General features: G+C 46.0%; 1 protein-coding gene across 14 annotated transcripts in view; it reads right to left on the bottom strand.

The window, feature by feature from the left end:
• LOC119963054 (LIM domain-binding protein 2) overlaps positions 1–20,463 on the bottom strand; it is a 659,146-nt gene that overhangs the window by 81,651 nt on the left and 557,032 nt on the right. For 11 of the 14 annotated variants that reach the window (XM_038791570.1, XM_038791569.1, XM_038791573.1 and 8 more), the window contains 2 exons: positions 18,982–19,065; positions 17,035–17,130 (listed from right to left, as the gene is read on the bottom strand). In XM_038791570.1, coding sequence (XP_038647498.1) covers positions 17,035–17,130; positions 18,982–19,065 — 180 coding nt within the window. The remainder of the gene's footprint in view (positions 1–17,034; positions 17,131–18,981; positions 19,066–20,463) is intronic. The other 3 variants (XM_038791575.1, XM_038791578.1, XM_038791579.1) reach the window with 1 other exon arrangement.

Here is a 20,463-nt window from a genome sequence, read left to right as displayed (position 1 = left end):
GGACCCTCTCACAGACCCCCTCGCCAACCAGCTTTGAAACGTAGGCCATGGCACTCTTTCTCTCCACCCTCTCCGGCAGGCCAACGATTCTTAAATTTTGCCGCCTAGACCGATTCTCCTGATCATCGGCCTTCACCTTCAACTCCTTGCAGGCTGGTCACAACGTCGCCACCTCTGCCTCCAACTACACAATCCGATCACTGTGATTTGTTACCGCCCTTCCCACCTCATGGATCGCACCTTGCAATTCCAGGCGCTTCTCCACCCGCTCCATTCGCATTGGCTTGTCTTCCTGCTTCTGCATCATTACCCCTGCTGTAACCAAGGATTTGTCTACATGTATACATTCCTCTAAGATGTAAAAAAAACCAGCAGGAAAGATGAATCAACCATGACTAACAAAAAAAAGTTAAAGACTGCATTAGGTCAAAGGAAGTGTCTTATAAGGTAGCCAGGAAAAGTGGCAAGCCCAAGGATTGGGAGCAATTTAGAATCCAGCAAAAGGGGACCAAGAAACCCTGATAAAGGGAAATGAAAATATGAATTCATGCTAGTGTGAAACATAAAGACAGACTGCAAAAGCTTCTTTAGGTATGTGAAAAGGAAGAGATTAACAAGGACAAATGTGGGTCCAATTCAGGTGGAGACAGGAGAATTTATAATGGAGAATAGGAAAATCGTGAAGAAATTAAACAATTACTTTGTGTCCGCCTTCACAGAGGAAGATACAGAAAATCTCCCAGAAGTATTCGGGAGCCAAGGGGCTTGTGAAAATGAGGAACTGAAAAAAATACTAATAAAGAGGTAATACTCAGAAAATTAATTGGCTATTGATAGTGTCTCACACAGCACGTTAGTAAACAAAATTAGACCATATGGGATTGGCTGTATTTTACTGGTTGGATTGAGAATTGGACAACAGATAGAAAACAGGGAATAGGAATAAATGGATAGCTGTTACTGGAGGGATACCGCAAGGACCAATGCTGGGGCCACAGCTATTCACAATCTATATAAATGTTTGGATGTGGGGACCAAATGTAATATTTTCAAATTTGCTGATGACACAATTAGGAATGCAAGTTATGAGGAGGATGCAAGCAGGATTCAAGAGGACTTAGACAAACTAAGTGAATGGGTAAGAACATAGTACATGGAGTATGATGTGAATAAGTATGAAGTTATCCACTTTGGTAGAAAAAGCAGAAAGGCAGAGTATTTCTTCAATGATAAGATGTTGGGGATTGCAGATGCCCAAAAGGACATGGGTTTCCTTATTCCCAAGTCATTAAAAGCTAGAAGGTAGGTGTAGCAAGCAATTTGGAAGACAAATGGTCTGTTGGCCTTCTTTGCGGGGGGTTTGAGCCCAGGAGAAACACTGCAATTGTATAGTGGCTTGGTGAGACTGTACCTGGAGTATAGTGTATAGTTTTGGTCTCCTGGTCTAAGGGAGAATGTATCTGCCATAGAGGGAGTGCAATGGAAGTTCACCACCCTAATCCCTGGGGTGGTGGGATTGTCTTAAGAGGGGAAATTGAGGAACCTAGATTTGTATTCTCTGGAGTTTTGAAGAATATAAGAGGTGATCTCATTGAAACATACAAATTCCTTACAGGTGGTTATAGGGGAGGTGCAGATAGGATGTTCGGTCTCAGAATAAGGGGCAGACCATTTAAGACTGGGGCGAGGGGTATTTCACTCAGAGAGGGGTTAATCTTTGGAATTCTCTACTGTGGAAGCTCAGCTATTAAGCATGCCCAAGACAGAAATTGTTAGATTTCTGTATACTAATGTCATTAAGGGATATGGGGATAGAGTAGCAAACTGCCATTGAGGTGGATGACCAGCCATGGAAGAGTTGGCTCAACACGCCAAATGGCCCACTCCTACTCGTATGCTCCTAAGGATATATTGATCGTCCCTCATATTTCTCATTACATGATGTTCCAAGATGAAACAATCCTAAAACACATCATGTTCCATTTGTATCCTGGCGATGTCCAACTCTACTTCATTTTATCCCTCCCACCATCTGTGAATTGTTTTGCTGCTTGCATTACATTCAGTACTGGATAAGCAGAAATATCCTCCAACTGAACATTGTGTGACCAAAACCATTGTCTTACTCTCCACCACAAACTTAGTTCCAGAGGCTGAAACAGGCCTTTCACATTCTTTTGTGTCCTATTTGACGAAAATGAGCTTTCGTGATTGGCCTCCCTTCGTCCAACCCCCGCATGCTTGAACTCAACCAAGACTATTCTATCTGTATCCTAATGTGCAAAAAGTCCTGTTCGCTCATCGCCTACGTGCTCGCTGACCTACACTGACTTTCAATCCGGCAACACCTCAATTTTTAAGTTATCATTGCTTTCAAATCCTGCGCATCTATGCGTTACTTATATAGGAATACACTCTTGCTGGTTCTACGTCATGTGTTGTGTAGCAATGTCAGCAGAGAGCTTGGACGGGCTTTGAGCAGATCACCATCTTGATTGTGTGAGTAACACACTTAATAAACCTTTGGTGTTTTACAAGAATCCTGAGTGTGGGGAAGACTTGCTTGCGTGGAACTGAGTGGAGTCTGGGCTGCAGGGACCATGCACGTGGCAAAGCTACATGGGCTGCGGGGAACAGGGATTTTAGAGTCTGCCGACTCTGCACGGGCCATTACTCGGGAGCAAAGTTGAAATACTCAGGCATAAAAAGGAAAGAATTCCTAGTTGCTTGTTCAAGGGATTGTTTGTGCCATACTTTTCAACACAGTCAAAGGGAGGAAGTGTAGATCCTAGGAGCCAGGATCCAAAAATGACAGGTAAAACCGGCGCCATGGACGTGTTGATGAGGATTATCAAACTTAGAATTCCTGTGAAGAAAGATTCCAATGTTTAAAAATAGCTAATCAGACAGCGGAGAACATTAAGGTCTCAGCATTTCTCAACTCAGATTGAGCTACACCTAAACATCAAGCCAGACACCTCACCCATATGTCTCAAAGCTAGAACCGTACCATACACCATCAAGGCTAAAGTTGAAGAAGAACTAGTCAAATTAGTATGGTCAAGTCATTGAACCTGTTACAAAAAGTGATTGGTTGACACCAATCGTTCCTGTATTAAAACGGGATGGCTCTGTGAGAATTTGGGGAGATTTTAGAACTGTTTTGGTGGTAGATTATTATCCACTCCCGCTGACTGAAGACTTGTTTGTTGGAAGGAATTTCAGTAAAATTGATCTTTCACAGCATATCTGTGACTGATTAATGTGCCTGCCAAATCTTATCCACTATTCACCATCATAATGCACTAAGGTTTGTTTCATTATAGAAGACTTCCTTTTGGAATAACATCTGCACCTATTCTTTTTCAAAGATCCGTGGACAAATTATAAGTGGGTTGAATGGAGTGCAACAGTTCAAGTGAGCAGGAGCATTAGGAGAATTTGGAAGCTACCCTGAAACAGTTAGCCACAACCTGAGAGTTAAGAAGGAACAGTGTAACTTTTTCTCAGTCATCCATGAATTATCTTGGTCATATCATTGACAAAGATAGTAGACACGAAGAACTGAAGAAAATGTTAGCTATTTTAGAGAAGCATTGTGTCCTCAGAATATGACACAATTAAGGTTGCTTTCAGGATTGATGGGTTATAACGATAAATTAATGCCGAATTTAGTAATACGATTGAAGCCTTGGATTACATATGTTGCTACTTGTCAAACATAAAAATGTGAGAATGCATACAATGAATCAAAAGAAGTCAGAGCTGTTGGTTCATTATAATCCAAAAATAAAGTTGCATTTAACTTGCGATGCCTCACGCTGTGGGGTTGGGAGTTGGTACAGTCGTCTAGCACATTATGCCTTCAGGAGAGGAACGACCGATAGCATTTGTTTCACACACTCTTACTAGCACAGAAATTAATTACGCTCAACTAGAAAAAGAAGCGGACTTCCAGTGGCGGCCATGGAGTGAGTGGTCATGCATTTGGCAGCTCCTTCTCGAGGTGGTTTTTTTTGGACCTTTTCCCCGTTTGTAGGATGTTATATGGGAAAAAGGTGCAGGGGTGACTGGAGAAAATTTTTAACTCCACTGGTGGGGCTGGTGGATGGACCCACGGACCAGAAGTGGGTCGGGAAGAACAGAGCAGTTTGAGCCAGAGAATCTTCGTGCGACACAGGTCAAGATGGCGGAGGGTCAAGAGTCGGCCTTGCCTGTCCAGTGGTCGATCGAGCGCCTGATGGACTTTCTAAGTGGGAATTTAGCTGACAGAGGAGGGAGGCCCAGGAAGACCTAGCCAAGGCGGTGGAACGGATAAAAGTGGGAATTGACCGCGTGGAGCAGAGGCTGGAGTCCCAGCGCCAGGCTATGTGGAAAGTGGAGGCGGCGGTGGGGCAGCACAAGGAGCAGCTCACTTCGTTGGTGGCTGAAATGAGTCTGATGCGGGAGACCCAGAAGAGGTCAAATGAATAGATGGAGGACCTGGAGAATCGCTCCCGGAGACAAAATCTAAGAATCGTGGGGATGCCTGAAGTCATTGAGGGAGTGGATGTGGCACGTATGTAACCAACATGCTGGATACGTTGATGGGGGAGGGGGCCTTTGACCGGCCCCTGGAGGTTGACCGAGTGCACTGATGAGGAAGGCGCAGGCAAACAAACGGCTGAGGGCAATGGTGGTGTGTTTTCACTGGTTTCTTGTCAAGGAGAAGATATTAAGATGGTCAAGGTAGACGAGGAGGTGCACCTGGGAGGGGAGCGAGCTTCGGGTGTACAAGGACCAGGACGTGGACCTGGCAAAGATGAGAGCCGGGTTTAATCGGGTGAAGGTTGCCCTTTTTAAAAAGGGGTGAAGTTTGGGATGTTGTACCCGACCCACCTCTGGGTGACTTTTAAGAGCAGAGAGCATTATTTTGGAATACCAGAGGATGTGATGGAGTTTTTAAGAGACAGTATACTGGCAGGAGGAGGACATTGAACTGTGGAGGAGGTGTGAGGAGATGGGTGCTTCTGCCCATTTTTTCTTATGTCTTCTTTATGTTTGTTGGTAGTTGGAGAACTTTTCTCCTTCAAGATCTTTTGTTGCGTTGAGGGTGAGTGCACCTTTTTTGCTTGTTCCATTGTTGTTTGTGAGGTGTGGGAGCCGGAGGAGGGGGGGGGGGGGGGTGTGGGGGGCAGTAGGAGGCTCAGGCGCCCTGGCTGGGGGCTGCCAGGCTGGCTGGGTGGGTTAGTTAATAGGAGCACAATGTGAGGTGGTCAAGTGGTTAGCAGGAGGAAATGGGGTTGTTGTTTTGTTCAGATGAAGGGGGGGCCTGCTGACATAAGAACTAGGAGCAGGAGTCGGCCATCAGGCCCTTCGAGCCTGCTCCATCATTCAATGAGATCATGGCTGATCTTTTGTGGACTCAGCTCCACTTTCCCACCTGAACACCATAACCCTTCATTCCTTTATTCTTCAGAAAACTTTCTATTTTCATCTTGAAAACATTTAATGAAGGAGCCTCAGCTGCCTCACTGGGCAGGAAATTGGGTGAAGAAGTTCCTCCTAAGCTCAGTCCTAAATCTATTTCCCCTTATTTTGAGGCTATGCCCCCTAGTTCTTCTTTCACTCGCCAGTGGAAACCACCTGCCCGCATCTATCCTATCTATCCCCTTCATAATTTTATATGTTTCTATAAGATCCCCCCCATCCTTCTAAATTCCAATGAGTACAGTCCCAGTCTACTCAACCTATTCTCGTAATCCAACCCCTTCAGCTCTGATATTAACCTAGTGAATCTCCTCTGCACACCCTCCAGCGCCAGTATGTCCTTTCTCAGGTAAGGACACCAAAACTGAACACAATACTCCAGGTGTGGCCTCACTAACACCGTATACAGTTGCAGCATAACCTCCCCCGTCTTAAATTCCATCCCTCTAGCAATGAAGGACAAAACTCCATTCGCCTTCTTAATCACCTGTTGCACCTGAAAACCAACTTTATGCGACTCATGCACTAGCACACCCAAGTCTCTCTGAACAGCAGCATGTTTTAATATTTTATCATTTAAATAATAATCTATTTTGCTGTTATTCCTACCAAAATGGATAACCTCACATTTGTCAACATTGTATTCCATCTGCCAGACCCTAGCCCATTCACTTAACCTATCCAAATTCCTCTGCAGACTTCCAGTAGCCTCTGCACATTTTGCTTAACCACTCATCTTAGTGTCTTCTGCAAACTTGGACATGTTGCACTTGGTCCCCAACTCCAAATCATCAATGTAAATTGTGAACAATTGTGGACCCAACACGGATCCCTGAGGGACATCACCAGCTACTGATTGCCAACCAGAGAAACACCCATTAATCCCCACTCTTTGCTTTCTATTAATTAACTAATCCTCCATCCATGCTACTACTTTACCCGTAACGCCATGCATCTTTATCTTATGCAGCAACCTTTTGTGTGGCACAACTTTTTTTGACAAAGTGTTGTTGTTGCAGCGCAGCATAGGGAATGGTAAAGTGGACATCCGAGGGTGGGCCTGGAGGGTCGCGTGGCATGGGCCAGGGGTTGGCCTAAGGAATATGGTTGATCAGCAGGGGAGGGGGGGGCAGGGTGCCCGCTGACCAAGCTGGTCACATGGAATGTTAAGGGGTTTAAAGGGCCAGTTAAACGGTCGTGTGTTTTCATGCACCTGAGGAGCTTGAAGGCTGATGTGGCTTCAGGGATCAGACAAGGCTGAGGAAATGGTGGGTAGGGCAAGTCTTCCATTTGGTATTAGACATGAAGACACAAGGGGTGGCGGTGCTGGTAAACAAATGGGTGGCTTTTGAGGTGCAGAATATAGTAGCAGATTTGAGGGGAAGGTTTGTGATGGTGAATGGAAAGCTGGAGGGGATGCTGGTGATTTTGGTTAATGCTTATGCCCCATATTACGACAATGTGGAGTTTATGAGGTGGGTGCTGTGGAAGATCCTGGACCTGGACTCGCACTGGTTGATTATGGGGTGGACTTTAACATGGGCATTGACCCAGGGCTGGACCGATTGAGCCCGAGGCCAGGGAGGGTGTTGGCGGTGGTGAAGGAGCTGAAGGGGTTCATGGTGCGCATGGAGGGGGGGTAGACTCGGAGGGGGGGTGAACTCGCAGAGGTTTGGGAGGCCGAGGGGGAAGGGGTTTTCGCACTTCTCCCATGTGCACAAGTTGTACTCTTAGATTGATTTTTTAGTGGTGGGCAAGACGTTATTGGCAGGGGTGGTTGACTCGGGGTAATCGCCGATCGTGGTTTCAGACCAAGTGCACTGGGTGGACTTGCAAGTGGACCAGCGGTGGTAGTGTCCGCAGTGGAGGCTGGATGTAGGGTTGTTAGCGGATGAGGTTTGTCAACAGGTGAAGGCCGCCATCCAGGAGTATGTGGAACTAAATGATACAGGTGATGTTTCCGCCGCCACACTATGGGAGGTGCTCAAAGCAGTGGTTAGGGCGTAGTTCATATTGATCCAGGCACATAGGGAGAATGGGGAGCGAGCAGAGATGTCAAGGTTAGTGGACGAGATTCTGCGGGTGGATAGTCGGTATTCGGAGGCCCCAGAGTCAGGATTGTTGAAGGAGAGGCAGAAGGAGTTCATGCAGGTGTCCACAGGGAAGGCAGTAGGGCAGTTGTGGAGGGCCAGAGTGGTAGTGTATAAGTATGGGGAGAAGGCTAGTAAGATGCTGGCCTCCCAACTCAGGAAGCAGGAGGCGGCGAGGGAAATTGGAAGGATGAAGGACGGGAGGGATAGAGTGGTACTGGACCCGGTGGGGGTGAACGAGGTATTTGAGGAGTTTTACGGGAGGCTTTATGAATCGGAGCCCCCGACTGGGAGGAGGGAATGTGGCGATTCCTGGACGGGTTGGAGTTCCCCAATGGTGGAGGACCACTGGCAGAGGGATTGGGCGCACCCATTAGTGTGGTGGAAATAATGGAGGGTATGGGGGTGATGCAGTCAGGGAAGCCCCCGGGGCCAGACGGCTTCCCGGTAGAATTTTATGAAACATTTTTGGGAGACCTGGGGCCCCTGCTGGTAAGGACATTTAATGAGGCAAGGACGAAGGGGGAGCTCCCCACCCACGTTATTGCAGGCCTCGATATCTTTAATTTTTAAGAAAGATAAGGAGCCAGTGCAGTGTGGGTCCTACCGCCAAGTTGTTAGCAAAGATCTTGGCCTCGCGAATTGACGACAGTGTCTCGGGGATGATAGGGGAAAACCAGACGGGCTTTGTAAAGGGGAGACATCTGTCAGCTAACGTCAGGCGTTTGTTGAATGTTATAATGATGCTCTCGGAGGATGGAATTTGGAAGTGGCGTTCGCTATGGACGCAGAGAAGGCCTTTGATCAGGTAGAATGGGAATATTTGTGGGAGGTACTGGGGCGGTTCGGGTTCAGACAGGATTGGGGCCAGTTGTTGTATCGGGCACCGGTAGCGAGTGTAAGGACTAAAGGGGCAAGTTTGGGTTATTTTAGGCTGTATCGTGGAACGAGGCAGGGATGCCCACTCTCCCCAATGTTTTTTGCCTTAGCGATAGAGCCACTGGCAATGGAGCTTAGAGCGTCAAGGGACTGGAAAGGGATAGTGCGCGGAGGGGGGGATCTGGCTATATGCAGATGACCTGTTGCTCTACAAATTGGACCCACTGGAAGGTATTGTGGGGATCATGGACATTTTGGTGGCATTCAACTGGTTCTCTGGGTATAAGTTAAACATGGGGAAGAGTGAGATCTTTCCGATCCTGGAGCAGGAGAGGAGGTTGGGCGAGCTGCCGTTAAGGTAGTGGGGGTGAGTTTCAGGTATCTGGGCATCTAAGTGGCACAGGGATGGGAGCAGCTACATAAATTGAATTTGGCACAGTTGGTGGAGCAGATGAAGGGGGATTTTAAGAGGTGGGATGTACTCCCGCTGTCATTGGCGGGGCACGTGCAGTCCATGAAGGTGATGGTACTCCCAAGGTTTCTATTTGTGTTCCAGAACGTTCCGATTTTTATTCCAAAGGCCTACTTTAGGAAGATTAATGCATTGATCTTGGGGTTTGTGTGGCCAGGGAAAGCACCACGGGTGAAGAAGATGCTGAATGAGCGGGTACGTGGGGGGGGGGGCTGGCCTCGCCAAATTAAAAAATTTAATGAAATACCATTGGACAGCAAACATAGCCATGGTCAGGAAGTGGATAGTGGTGGAGGGGTTGGTGTGGGAGCAGATGGAGGCAGCCTCCTCTAAAGGCACGGGCTTAGGGGCAATGTTGACGGCGACTCTGCCATTCTCGCCGGCCAGGTACTCCACAAGTCCGGTGGTGGTGGCGGCCCCGAGGGTGTGGGGACAGAAGCAACATCACCTGAGGCTGGAGATGCATCATTTGGGCCCCGATTTGCGGGAATCACAGGTTTGCTGTGGGAGTACTGAACACAGGGTTCCGCGGGTGACGGCAGGCAAGGAATGAGCCGTTTGGAGACCTATTCGTGGGAGTATGAGCTGCCTAGAGGGAATGGGTTCCGGTACTTCCAGGAAGGAGATTATGTCAGGAAGCAGGTGCCATCATTTCCTGACTTGCCGCCCCGGGTTTTCACGATAAGGTGGTGTTGAAAACAGGGGCTGGTGAGGGCAGTGTGTTGGAGATTTACAAAGAATTAATGGACTAGGAGGGCACCTCGATAGGAGAAGTTAAGCGGAAGTGGGAGGAAGAGCTGGGGAGGGTGTTGGAGGCTGAGTATGGGAGGAGGCTCTGAGGATGGTGAATGCATCCTGTTCATGCACTAGGCTTAATGGCCGTGATGCAGCAGTGCTGACCACTGCAACACCATACTGCCCTGCCATGACTGAGTTGACCATTCCCATGTATGTAACCATTCTAATAATGGAGTGTTCCTTAGCTTCGCACAAGATTGGCATTGCCCAACTTTCTCTTCAATTTGAGCGTCTAATCCTGGCATCCAAAAATATTTGCATGCCAATTCCTTCATCCTTGTCACACCAGGATGCCCCTCATGCAGTTGGTTTATACAGGGAATGGTATAAACCATATCAAGTCAGCTCCATATTATCCAGCAATGAATGGACTGGGTTGAACATTTTATGCAATTATTAAAGCATTCTACTAAAGCATCAAAGGACCAGGGGACCTTAACATGAAGAGTACACAAATTTCTAATATCTTATCGGAGCACTATACATGCTACCACACAAAGTTTACCGGCATTGCTGTTGTTCAAGAGGAAACTACAAACACAGTTTGATTTGTTAACTCCACCTGATACTTCAGTGATTGTCAAACGAGAACCAGAACACAAATTGCTGGGAGGGAGAAAATTTCTAAAAGGCGAGTATTCAACCAGGGAGAGAATATTAGCTTGGAGTTATACCACTAATGAGAAATGGATAGCAGCTATGATCCGAGCAAAGACAGCTCCAATATCATACACCATACAGACGGATGATGAGAACGTTTGGCGACATCATGCTGATCAATTACTTGCTGCATGAAGTGAGTTTGCAGAAACGTCTCAGGAGTTCTACCTTCAGACGATCTGGAGATCTACACTTTGGAACAGGGAACAGAGACCAGAGGCAGTGACAAGTTAAGATTAAGAGGACTGTTCAATGCCTATAAAGATAGATACTGAAATAGCTACCCTAGAAGTACCACCTACAGAAAGGGATGAGGACACTTCTGAGGTTGCAAGTGGCCGAGTTCAAGAACACCGAATTCTGCCAAAAATGAATATATGTCCACCAGAGATTGTCGTATTGAATTGTACATATGTATAGAAATAACATATCAGGGGATCGGTTGTATAAATGTTAATGACTGCAGTTGCACTAATGAAGTAATGAGGGAGGGATGTTGTATCTGGGAGTACATTCCTGCTGGTTCTGCATCACGTCATGTGTAGTGACGTTAGCAGAGTATTTGCAAGGGCTTTGAGCAGATCACCATCTTGAACATTGAGCAACACCCGTAATAAACCTGTCATCGTGTTTTACAAGAATCCAGAGTCTGGACACCTCCATTCCTTTTCTCTTTGAGGCAACAAAGAATATAGAACAATATATTCTCTCGGGCCTTACAACCATCTGAGATCTCTGTATTCCCCAGTCTTCTGCTTCCCCAATTTTAATTGTTCCACCATTGGCAGCATGTCTAATCTGGACATGTTTAATTAGCATGTCTAATGCCCTATGCTCTGGAATTCTCTCTATTGCTCTGTCCTCTTTCTTTTTTTTAAAATAATTTTTATTGAAATGTTTTGAAAAATGTATAGCAACTGAACAATAATAATAATAACAATAATAAACACCCCCGGCACCCGTAACAACGCATATAACGAACCCCCCCACCCCCCCCCAAACCCAATAAACAACAAAATAAATTACAATAATCAAATTAACTTAAACAATACCCCCCTGAACCCCCCCCCCCCCCCCCCCCCCCCCCGGGTTGCTGCTGCTGACCTAGTTCCTTATCGTTGAGCCAGAAAGTCGAGGAAAGGCTGCCACCTCCTAAAGAACCCTTGTACCGACCCCCTCAGGGCGAACTTAACCCTCTCCAACTTAATGGATCCCGCCATGTCACTGATCCAGGTCTCCTCGCTTGGGGGTCTCGCATCTTTCCATTGCAACAAGATCCTCCGCCGGGCTACTAGGGACGCAAAGGCCAAAACACCGGCCTCTTTCGCCTCCTGCACTCCCGGCTCCACCCCAACCCCAAATATCGCGAGTCCCCAGCCTGGCTTGACCCTGGACCCTACCACCCTCGACACCGTCCTCGCCACCCCCTGCCAGAATTTCCCCAGTGCCGGGCATGCCCAAAACATATGGGCATGGTTCGCTGGGCTCTCCGAACACCTAATGCACCTGTCCTCACCCCCAAAAAACCTGCTCATTCTCGTCCCAGACATATGAGCCCTGTGCAGTACCTTGAACTGGATGAGTCTAAGCCTTGCACATGAAGAGGAGGAGTTCACCCTCTCCAGGGCGTCCGCCCATGTCCCCTCCTTAATCTGCTCCCCCAGCTCCACTTCCCACTTAGCCTTCAGCTCCTCTACCGACGCCTCCGCCACCTCCTGCATCGCCTGGTAGATGTCAGACACCTTCCCATCCCCGACCCACACCCCCGAAAGCACCCTATCTCTTACCCCCCCAGGGGGCAGCAAAGGGAACCCCTCCACCTGCCGCCTAGCAAACGCCTTAACCTGAAGGTGCCTGAACATATTCCCCGGGGAGAGCTCAAACTTCTCCTCCAGCTCACCCAGGCTCGCAAACCTCCCGTCAATGAACAGGTCTCCCAACTTCCTTATGCCTGCCCTGTGCCACCCCAGGAACCCGCCATCAATGTTCCCTGGGACAAACCGATGGTTCCCCCGCAGCGGGGCCTCCACCGAGCCCCCCACTTCCCCCCTGTGTCGCCTCCACTGCCCCCAAATCTTGAGGGTAGCCGCCACCACCAGGCTCGTAGTGTACCTCGTTGGAGGGAGCGGCAACGTCGCCGTTACCAGTGCCTTCAGGCTCGTGCCTCCACAGGACGCCATCTCCATCCGTTTCCATGCTGCCCCCTCCTCATCCATTACCCACTTACGTACCATCGAGACGTTAGCCGCCCAATAGTACCCAGAGAGGTTGGGCAGCGCCAGCCCCCCACTAAATCCCATGATGCTGCTGTTCACCCTCCTAAAAAAGGCCCTCAGAATGAAAATGGGGAGGCACTGAAACAAAAACAAAAACCTCGGGAGCACCGTCATTTTCACGGAGTGTACTCTACCCGCCAACGACAGCGGCAGCATGCCCCACCTCTTAAACCCCTCCTCCATCTGCTCCACCAACCTAGTAAAATTAAACTTATGCAATGTCCCCCAACTCCTAGCCACCTGAACCCCCAGGTACCTAAAACTCCTCACTGCCCTTTTTAGCGGGAGCCTACCAATCCCCTCCTCCTGATCTCCCGGGTGAACAACAAACAGCTCGCTCTTGCCCAGGTTCAACTTGTAGCCCGAGAAACTCCCAAACTCAGCAAGAATCTCCATCACCTCCGGCATTCCCTCCACCGGGTCTGCTACATACAGCAGCAAGTCGTCTGCATACAGCAACTGTCAGTGCTCCTCCCCACCCCGCATCAGACCCCTCCACCTCCCCGACTCCCTGAGTGGCCAGAGGCTCAATTGCCAACGCAAAAAGCAAGGGGGACAGGGGGCACCCCGCCTCATCCCACGGTAGAGCCTGAAGTACTCGGACCTCCTTCCGTTTGTCACTACACCCGCCATCGGGGCCTCGTACAGCAACCTCACCCATTTAATAAACCCCTCCCCAAACCCGAACCTCTCTAACACCTCCCACAAGTACCCCCACTCCACCCTGTCAAAGACCTTCTCCGCATCCAATGCCACCACAATCTCCGCCTCTCCTTCTGCCGCCGGCATCATTATCACATTTAGCAGCCTTCGCACGTTAGTGTTCAGCTGCCTCCCCTTCACAAAACCCGTCTGATCTTCATGTATCACCCCCGGCACAGTCCTCGAATCTAGTGGCCAAGATCTTCGCCAGCAACTTGACATCCACATTCAGCAGTGAAATTGGCCTATATGATCCACACTGCAAGGAGTCCTTATCCCGCTTCAGGATCAGGGAAATCAGCGCCCGTGACATCGTCGGGGGCGCTCTGTCCTCTTACAAAGATGCTCATTAAAACTAACTTCTTTAATCAAGTTTTTGATTATGAATCATAAAACCTTATGTGGTTCTGTGTCAAATTCTGCTTGATAGCATTTTTGTGGCGTGCTTTTAATATGTTAAAATGCTATCTAAATGCAATTGCTGTTATCCAAGTATATGACAACATAACTTATAGATGCAACTACAATATCCCTTTGTGACTTGAAGTAACTTTCAAGTCTTTATCATGTGCGCATCTTTGATCTCTTAAAGGATCGACTACGGAAACACTCATCGAGACAAAGCCAATATGTATCAAAGCTGTTTTACTTCAGTGTGTGTGAAGATTCAGATCAACAGTTATCAGGCAAATAAAAGCAGCAAATGCTGGAACATTCTGAAGTGTTAATATTTTTCTCTCCACAGAAGCAGGCAAACCTGCTGAGTATTTCAAGCATTTTCTATTTTTATTTCAGCATCCACAGTATTTTGCATTTGTATGAGTTACCAAGCTTAATCAGTTTAATTATTACAACTTGTTACCATGAAATAATACAAAACAATGAACATGTAACAACAGTTCCTTATTTTGATGAGCCAACTTGCTTGATAAACAAAATAACTATTTTCCCACATTTGGATCTTCTCACAGTTTTTGATCAGCTGAGTTTCCCTTGTAATGACTGCCTGAGTCTCTGTCTTCACATTTTATTTTCTGTCCATAGACAGAAAGGTTTCACAGGCTTCCAAGCACAATTGGTGAAAGAGTTTACAAATTGTTGAGAAAGGGCAATCAATGAAGAAGAAATAGAAAAGCTAGTTCCACAAAAATAAAACACTTAACATCTTGTGCCTCTTCTGAACTGGAGCTAATGAAATATAGCATTGAAAGACTATTTTAAAGTAACTCGATTTCCAAATCCATTCTGAAGAAACAAATGGTAAAAATGGTAAAGAGCAACAAGATTCAACACAACTACTACTTCCTCCCTAGATACTATTGAGTACAAGCAAACTCATCAGTGGTACTCAAAGGGTTATGTTATTTGAGTAGCATGACAATGTTTGTGAAGGAACAGTCATGCTAATCTATAGTGATATAATAGAACACCATCCTTTAAAATGCTGAACAGTCTAGGTTGGAATAGTTATTGCCAGAGTTCAGACAGACTCAAATAGAAGCATATTGTCTGGAATCATAGAATCCCTACAGTGCAGAAGGAAGCCATTCGGCCCATCAAGTCTGCACTGATCCTCTGAAGAAGTACCATAGCCAGGCCCACTCCTCCACCCTTTCCCCGTAACCCCGCCAAACCGCTGGACGCTAAGGGGAAATTTAACATGGCCAATCCACTTAACATGCACATCTTTGGACTGTGGGAGGAAACCGGAACACCTAGAGGATACCCACGCAGACACGGGGAGGACGTGCAAATTCCAAACAGATTCATACTTCAAAGAATGAAGAGAGGGCAGCATGGTGGTGCAGTGGTTAGCACTGCTGTCTCACGGCACCGAGGACCCGGCTTCGATCCTGGCCTCAGGTCACTGTCCATGTGGAGTTTGCACATTCTCCCCCTGTCTGCGTGGGTCTCACCCCCACAACCCACAGATGTGTAGGATAGGTGGATTGGCCACGCTAAATTGTCCCTTAATTGGAAAAAAAATTGGGCACTTCAAATAAAAATAAAAATTGAAAGAATGAAGAGTACGTAAATGGTGGGAGTGGAAAACTGCAAAAGAGATATTTAAAGGGAAATAAGGGTGACTGTCAGAATCAGAGGACCAAAATCTTGGAAGGGTTCAGAATTTTAGCTGTCTTTGCTCAAGCTGAAGCAGAAGAGACTAAGAAGTGGCAAGCAAAAATAAAGGAAAGGAAGTTCAAGCTGCAGGCAGGCATGAACCTGCAGATAATGACGGAGTAGACCAACAATTGACTCCTTGAAGTGGAGGCGACTGCAAGGATGATGATAATCTGTCTACACATCAACGTCATAGTTCTGTATTGCAGCATTCCTCCAAGGAGGTAGAGCCAAGTTTCAGGCCAAGCTAATTATTACTGCAACTGGAGTCACTAGCCCTATGCGGATGACAGCTATAAGTGCTCCCCTCAAAATGATACATTGGAACAGTTACAAGCTCTGGCTTGAACCTGTTCTGTCATTTTCTAACAAAACTCTATTTGCCCACCTTGGTTCCATATCTCTTAAAAGCCTTGCCTAAATCTATGAATATCAGTTTTGAAATTTTCAATTATTTAACTGACTGAGTCTGAACAACTTTTTGGGTAAAGAGAGCCATCGTTTCCAATGCCCTTTGTGCATCGAATGTTTCCTGGCATCAATTAGGGGCGGCATGGTGGCTTGCACTGCTACCGCACAGCGCCAGGGACCCGGGTTCAATTCTTCGGGTTGCTGTCTGTGTGGAGTTTGCATTTTCTCCCCGTGTCTGCATGGGTTTCCTCTGGGTGCTCCGGGTTCCTCCCGCGGTCCACAAATGTGCAGGTTAGGGAGATTGGCCATGCTAAATTGCCCCTAGGTGGGATTACGGGGATAGGGTGGACTCGATGGGCAGAATGGCCTCCTTCTGCACTGTAGGGATTCTATAAGTCTATGATCAATTCTGATGTGACTGTCCAGCCCTAATTTTAAGATTAAGCTCCCTTGTTCCAAACACGCTACCACCCCCCAGAGGAAATAGTTTCTATCCAACCTATAAATTCCTTCAATAATCTAAGATCACCCCTTAAATTTCAAAGTGTATTCAAAGAATACAAGATGGTCTATGTAACTTGGTCTCATAATTTAACCCTTTCAGCCTCAGAATAATTCTGGAGAATCTGCATGGAACCCCCACAAGACCAATATATCCTTCCTAAGATACGCTGCCCAGAACTGAACAGGATGCTCTAGATGCAGTCTAACTAGAGTTTTGTACAACTGTTGCATAAATTTTATCTCTTTGTATTCCAGACACAGCTCTTTATATGCCTCTCTGCTGACCCAAACTCAGTGCAGACAGTTTTCTGCAGTGATTAACAGGTAGTGTGCCAGGACCTGTGTGGTTGGTGGCACTTTGACAGGTGTGGCCAACCTAGGTGTGCTGGCTGCTGATCACCTCTGCACACCTCCCTTTCCTGTAGCGGCATTGCATGTATGGCACATTGAGTGCCATGCTTCTGAGAATGGTCATTTGGCATTCACGTAGTTGAATGGTGCCACTGGGTCTACTATCTTAGCTTCCTTTAGGAAGTGGGGCCTCCACATGCACTAATTAACTATCAAAGTAAGTTATGATCACAATTTGTCTGCAGATGCAGATGTCAGAACCCTGACAGGTGGGCACAAAGCACCTCTTGTGCAGCCTGACCTGCCTGGCATCCCTCTGTAGATCCTCTTCTTCTTTTTCCAAACACCTCAGATAGGGGAATTCCCATTGAGAAACCCATTGGTTGCAGTAATGGTGCTGGGGGGCAAAAAAAATTGAACAATTGGCACAAAGGCTCATGAGAAGTGCCACAGAAAAAAATACTGAAATGGTCAAAAAATGACTTACATATTTAAAATTTAAGTTACTTACCTGTGCCTTTTGGATAAGCTACCATCGCAGATGATTCCATAGCAATGTCAGACTCTGATCTCACATTAATATTCAATTGAAGCTGACACCAATTTGAGATGGGAATTTACTACATATCTGCTTCCTTCACTCTTAGAAACCGCACCATGGCATAAGGTTAGTGGATTTCTGGTGGTGAGGGAATACATTTGCCATAATTGGCCTCTTGATTTGATGCCAATACTACTGGTGGTCAACAATGGGAAATCTAGACTACTATTTCCAGCCTATGGTAGAGAATCTGGTCTGACGTATCCTCCAGGTGGTTTGATTGTTGGAGGAGCCACCCACTACTGCAACGCAATTTGGGCCGAATTAAAGATGCAGGGTAGGTTCCTTCTGTACATGATGGAGAAGGAGACCTCGACTGCCAGGCAGTGACAACTGGCAGGGCTGTAGTGGAACAACCCCCGCAGCAGCTGAAGGAGGAGGAGCTGCTATTAAAGGAAGCAGAAATGTTTTTTTAAAATTTCTAACAGGCTCAGAATGAGGCTGCATCAATCTTGTTGGGAGTCTTGGGAGTCAGAAGAGAGGGAGAGATGGCTACTTTCAGGCTCCATCCCTCCATCAGAGCCATAAGCTGTCTTTTACTGCCACCCCTGTATTGAACTTACCTGGGGCCGGCAATACCATGGCAGAAAGACAAGAAAATGAGCTGCTTTCCCTACCCTTACCACCTGCTCCCCAACTGTAAAGGGTCAGGTAGTTGATTCCCCTGCTTGGGTGGGGCAAAAAGGAAAATTTCAGCCAGTGTTTTCAGGGACCAGGATCCACGAGCAGGTTCTCCTGCTCCAGTCTCCCCCTCTCAACAGATTTCAGATTTCACGGTTCAGAAAAATCCAGCCTTCTATCCTGGCCTCTTCAAAAATAGCAAATTTATACTTTGTTTTCCTATTTACGTTATTCAATTAAAGATCCCATTTAATTTATAGCTATTTTGTTCCAAAAGTCATCATTTATTCTTCAGATTGATTATAGACGATATAATCACAATTTAGCTGATAAACAACATTCATAATGAATTTTTAGATTTGTTTTAGCATAAATACATATGCTCATAATAAATCCAGTAACAACACTATGTAAAATATGTGAGCAAGATAGAAATGTAAACACATAAAACACCCAAATAATTGACTGCTAAAAGTACGGCACTAACAAGGATATTGCTAATAGTTCATACTTCTTTCAATAATTTCGGTTTTGAAAAATATGGGGCTGGATTCTCCGCCCTGCCGCGCCACATTTCAGTTTCACCCTGCCGGCGGGATGCTCCGTTACGCGGGCTGGTCAATCGGGTTTCCCATTGTGGGCAGCCCCACGCCGTAGGGAAACCCCGGGCTGCCGGCAAAACGGAGCACCCTGCCAGCGGTGAATCCAACCAATTATGTTCTATGCAATACAAAAACCTGAAGTATAGTATTTTAAATTATTATAAGCGCATTTAGAAAATAATGCAAAAAAATATTGCACTTGTTATAAAATTAACAACCATTAGCATGTGTTTCTCCCACACCAATTTATACAACATCTTGCTGTTAGCTCCATCTTCATTGCATAATTAAGCTGATTACCCACCTTTAGATGTTGTAATCATCTTTCAAATGAAGATTAATAGATGTGGCAATTCAGATTTGACTCTGAAAATGAGCTTTATTTTGGCATTTATCAAATGGATCTGTAGTTTACTGATCTTACCCTGAGGTAGTTGAGAGTGAAGTTAGTCAGCCCCATACGAGTGATGTTTTTGGACAGTTGTTCCAGCACCTGAGGATCCTGTGCCTGAAAAGATCAATAAGTTAGAACATATAATATTTGATCAAATGAATGATAGTTTCCTGCAAGCCAACAACTGCATGAGTATCTATTTTTACAGCACACATCATAATCATAATAATAATACTCTTTATTATTGTCACAAATACGATTAAACATGCAATGAAGTTACTGTGAAAATCCCCTAGTCGCCACACTCCAGAGCCTGTTCAAATACACAGAGGGAGATTTCGGAATATCCAATTCACCTAACAGCACGTCTTTCGGGACTTGTGATAGGAAACAGGAGCACCTGGAGGAAACCCACGCAGAGACAGGCAGAATGTGCAGACTCCACACAGATAATGGCCCAAGCAGAAATCGAACCTGGGACTCTGGTGCTGTGAAGCAACAGTGTTAACCACTGTACTACCATGCCGCCCGGTCAGGAACTAATTTTTAAATGGCATTTAATAAGAGTTCTGTTAAGGATTTGAGTATCATTTTTTCCCCAAAGGCCAATTGTAGTGTTCCGATTGACATTATGCTTTACATTAGAAAAGATTCTCCTCAACTCTATTGCTCAGTGCCATACCAGGCAATGCATTTATCCATTAATTCTGCAACAGTGGGGATAGAAAGGTCAAATATATTTGTAAACAGTCAGCTTTATGATTACCTGAATGCATGCACACTTCTTAATCTGGCCACACGGAAGCAGATATCAGCTTGCTGGTATTTCCAGAGCCAAGCTTTAAAGACAGGAGCTTACTGACTTTACAATGGACTGAAACTTCCAACAGCCCGACTGAAAAACTATCGCACAGCATCATGAGGCTGAATGAAAAAGCCCTGAGGCCGTAAAATTGACCCTCCTCATGAATGACTGATGTGTTTCATTGCTAAGTGAGAGCAAAGCCTACTTTGTACAAAATTGCCCCACACTTATTTCACTGAATTTTCTAACATTAAGATCTGTAGAATAACTTAAAATTTGTCGAGTAACCTTAAAATAACTTTTAAAATGTAATGTATTCCAGCTCTCATTCAGAGTAAAAAAAAACTCATCCTTTCCATATCATCTTTTATATATAATTGTTGACCACTTAAATGAAAACCTGATCAGTGAGTATTTCTGTTAAATACAGATTCAAAAAATAAAATGTTCAATTTATAATTTTCTTAAATTAGGTTTACTACCTACTCAGTACTTCTCGCCTAAAATAGTTGCAAACATTTTAGTCTTGTCTTTTACACTTGTGCGCTGTGCTCCACCATCATCGAAGATGGGCATGTTCATGGAGTCGCCTCCTTGTGTTAATTGTTTAATTGTTTGATACCATTTACAGCATAGAACAACTGCAGAGCTTTGATCTGATCCGCTGGTAAGGGAGCCCTCAGTTCCGTCTCTAGCCTGCTGTTTCC

The sequence above is a fragment of the Scyliorhinus canicula genome, chromosome 3, assembly GCF_902713615.1.
Source record: "Scyliorhinus canicula chromosome 3, sScyCan1.1, whole genome shotgun sequence".
Taxonomy (NCBI): domain Eukaryota; kingdom Metazoa; phylum Chordata; class Chondrichthyes; order Carcharhiniformes; family Scyliorhinidae; genus Scyliorhinus; species Scyliorhinus canicula.
The sequence above is the reverse complement of the archived record's forward strand: the minus strand, read 5'-3'. Positions and strand labels throughout refer to the sequence as shown.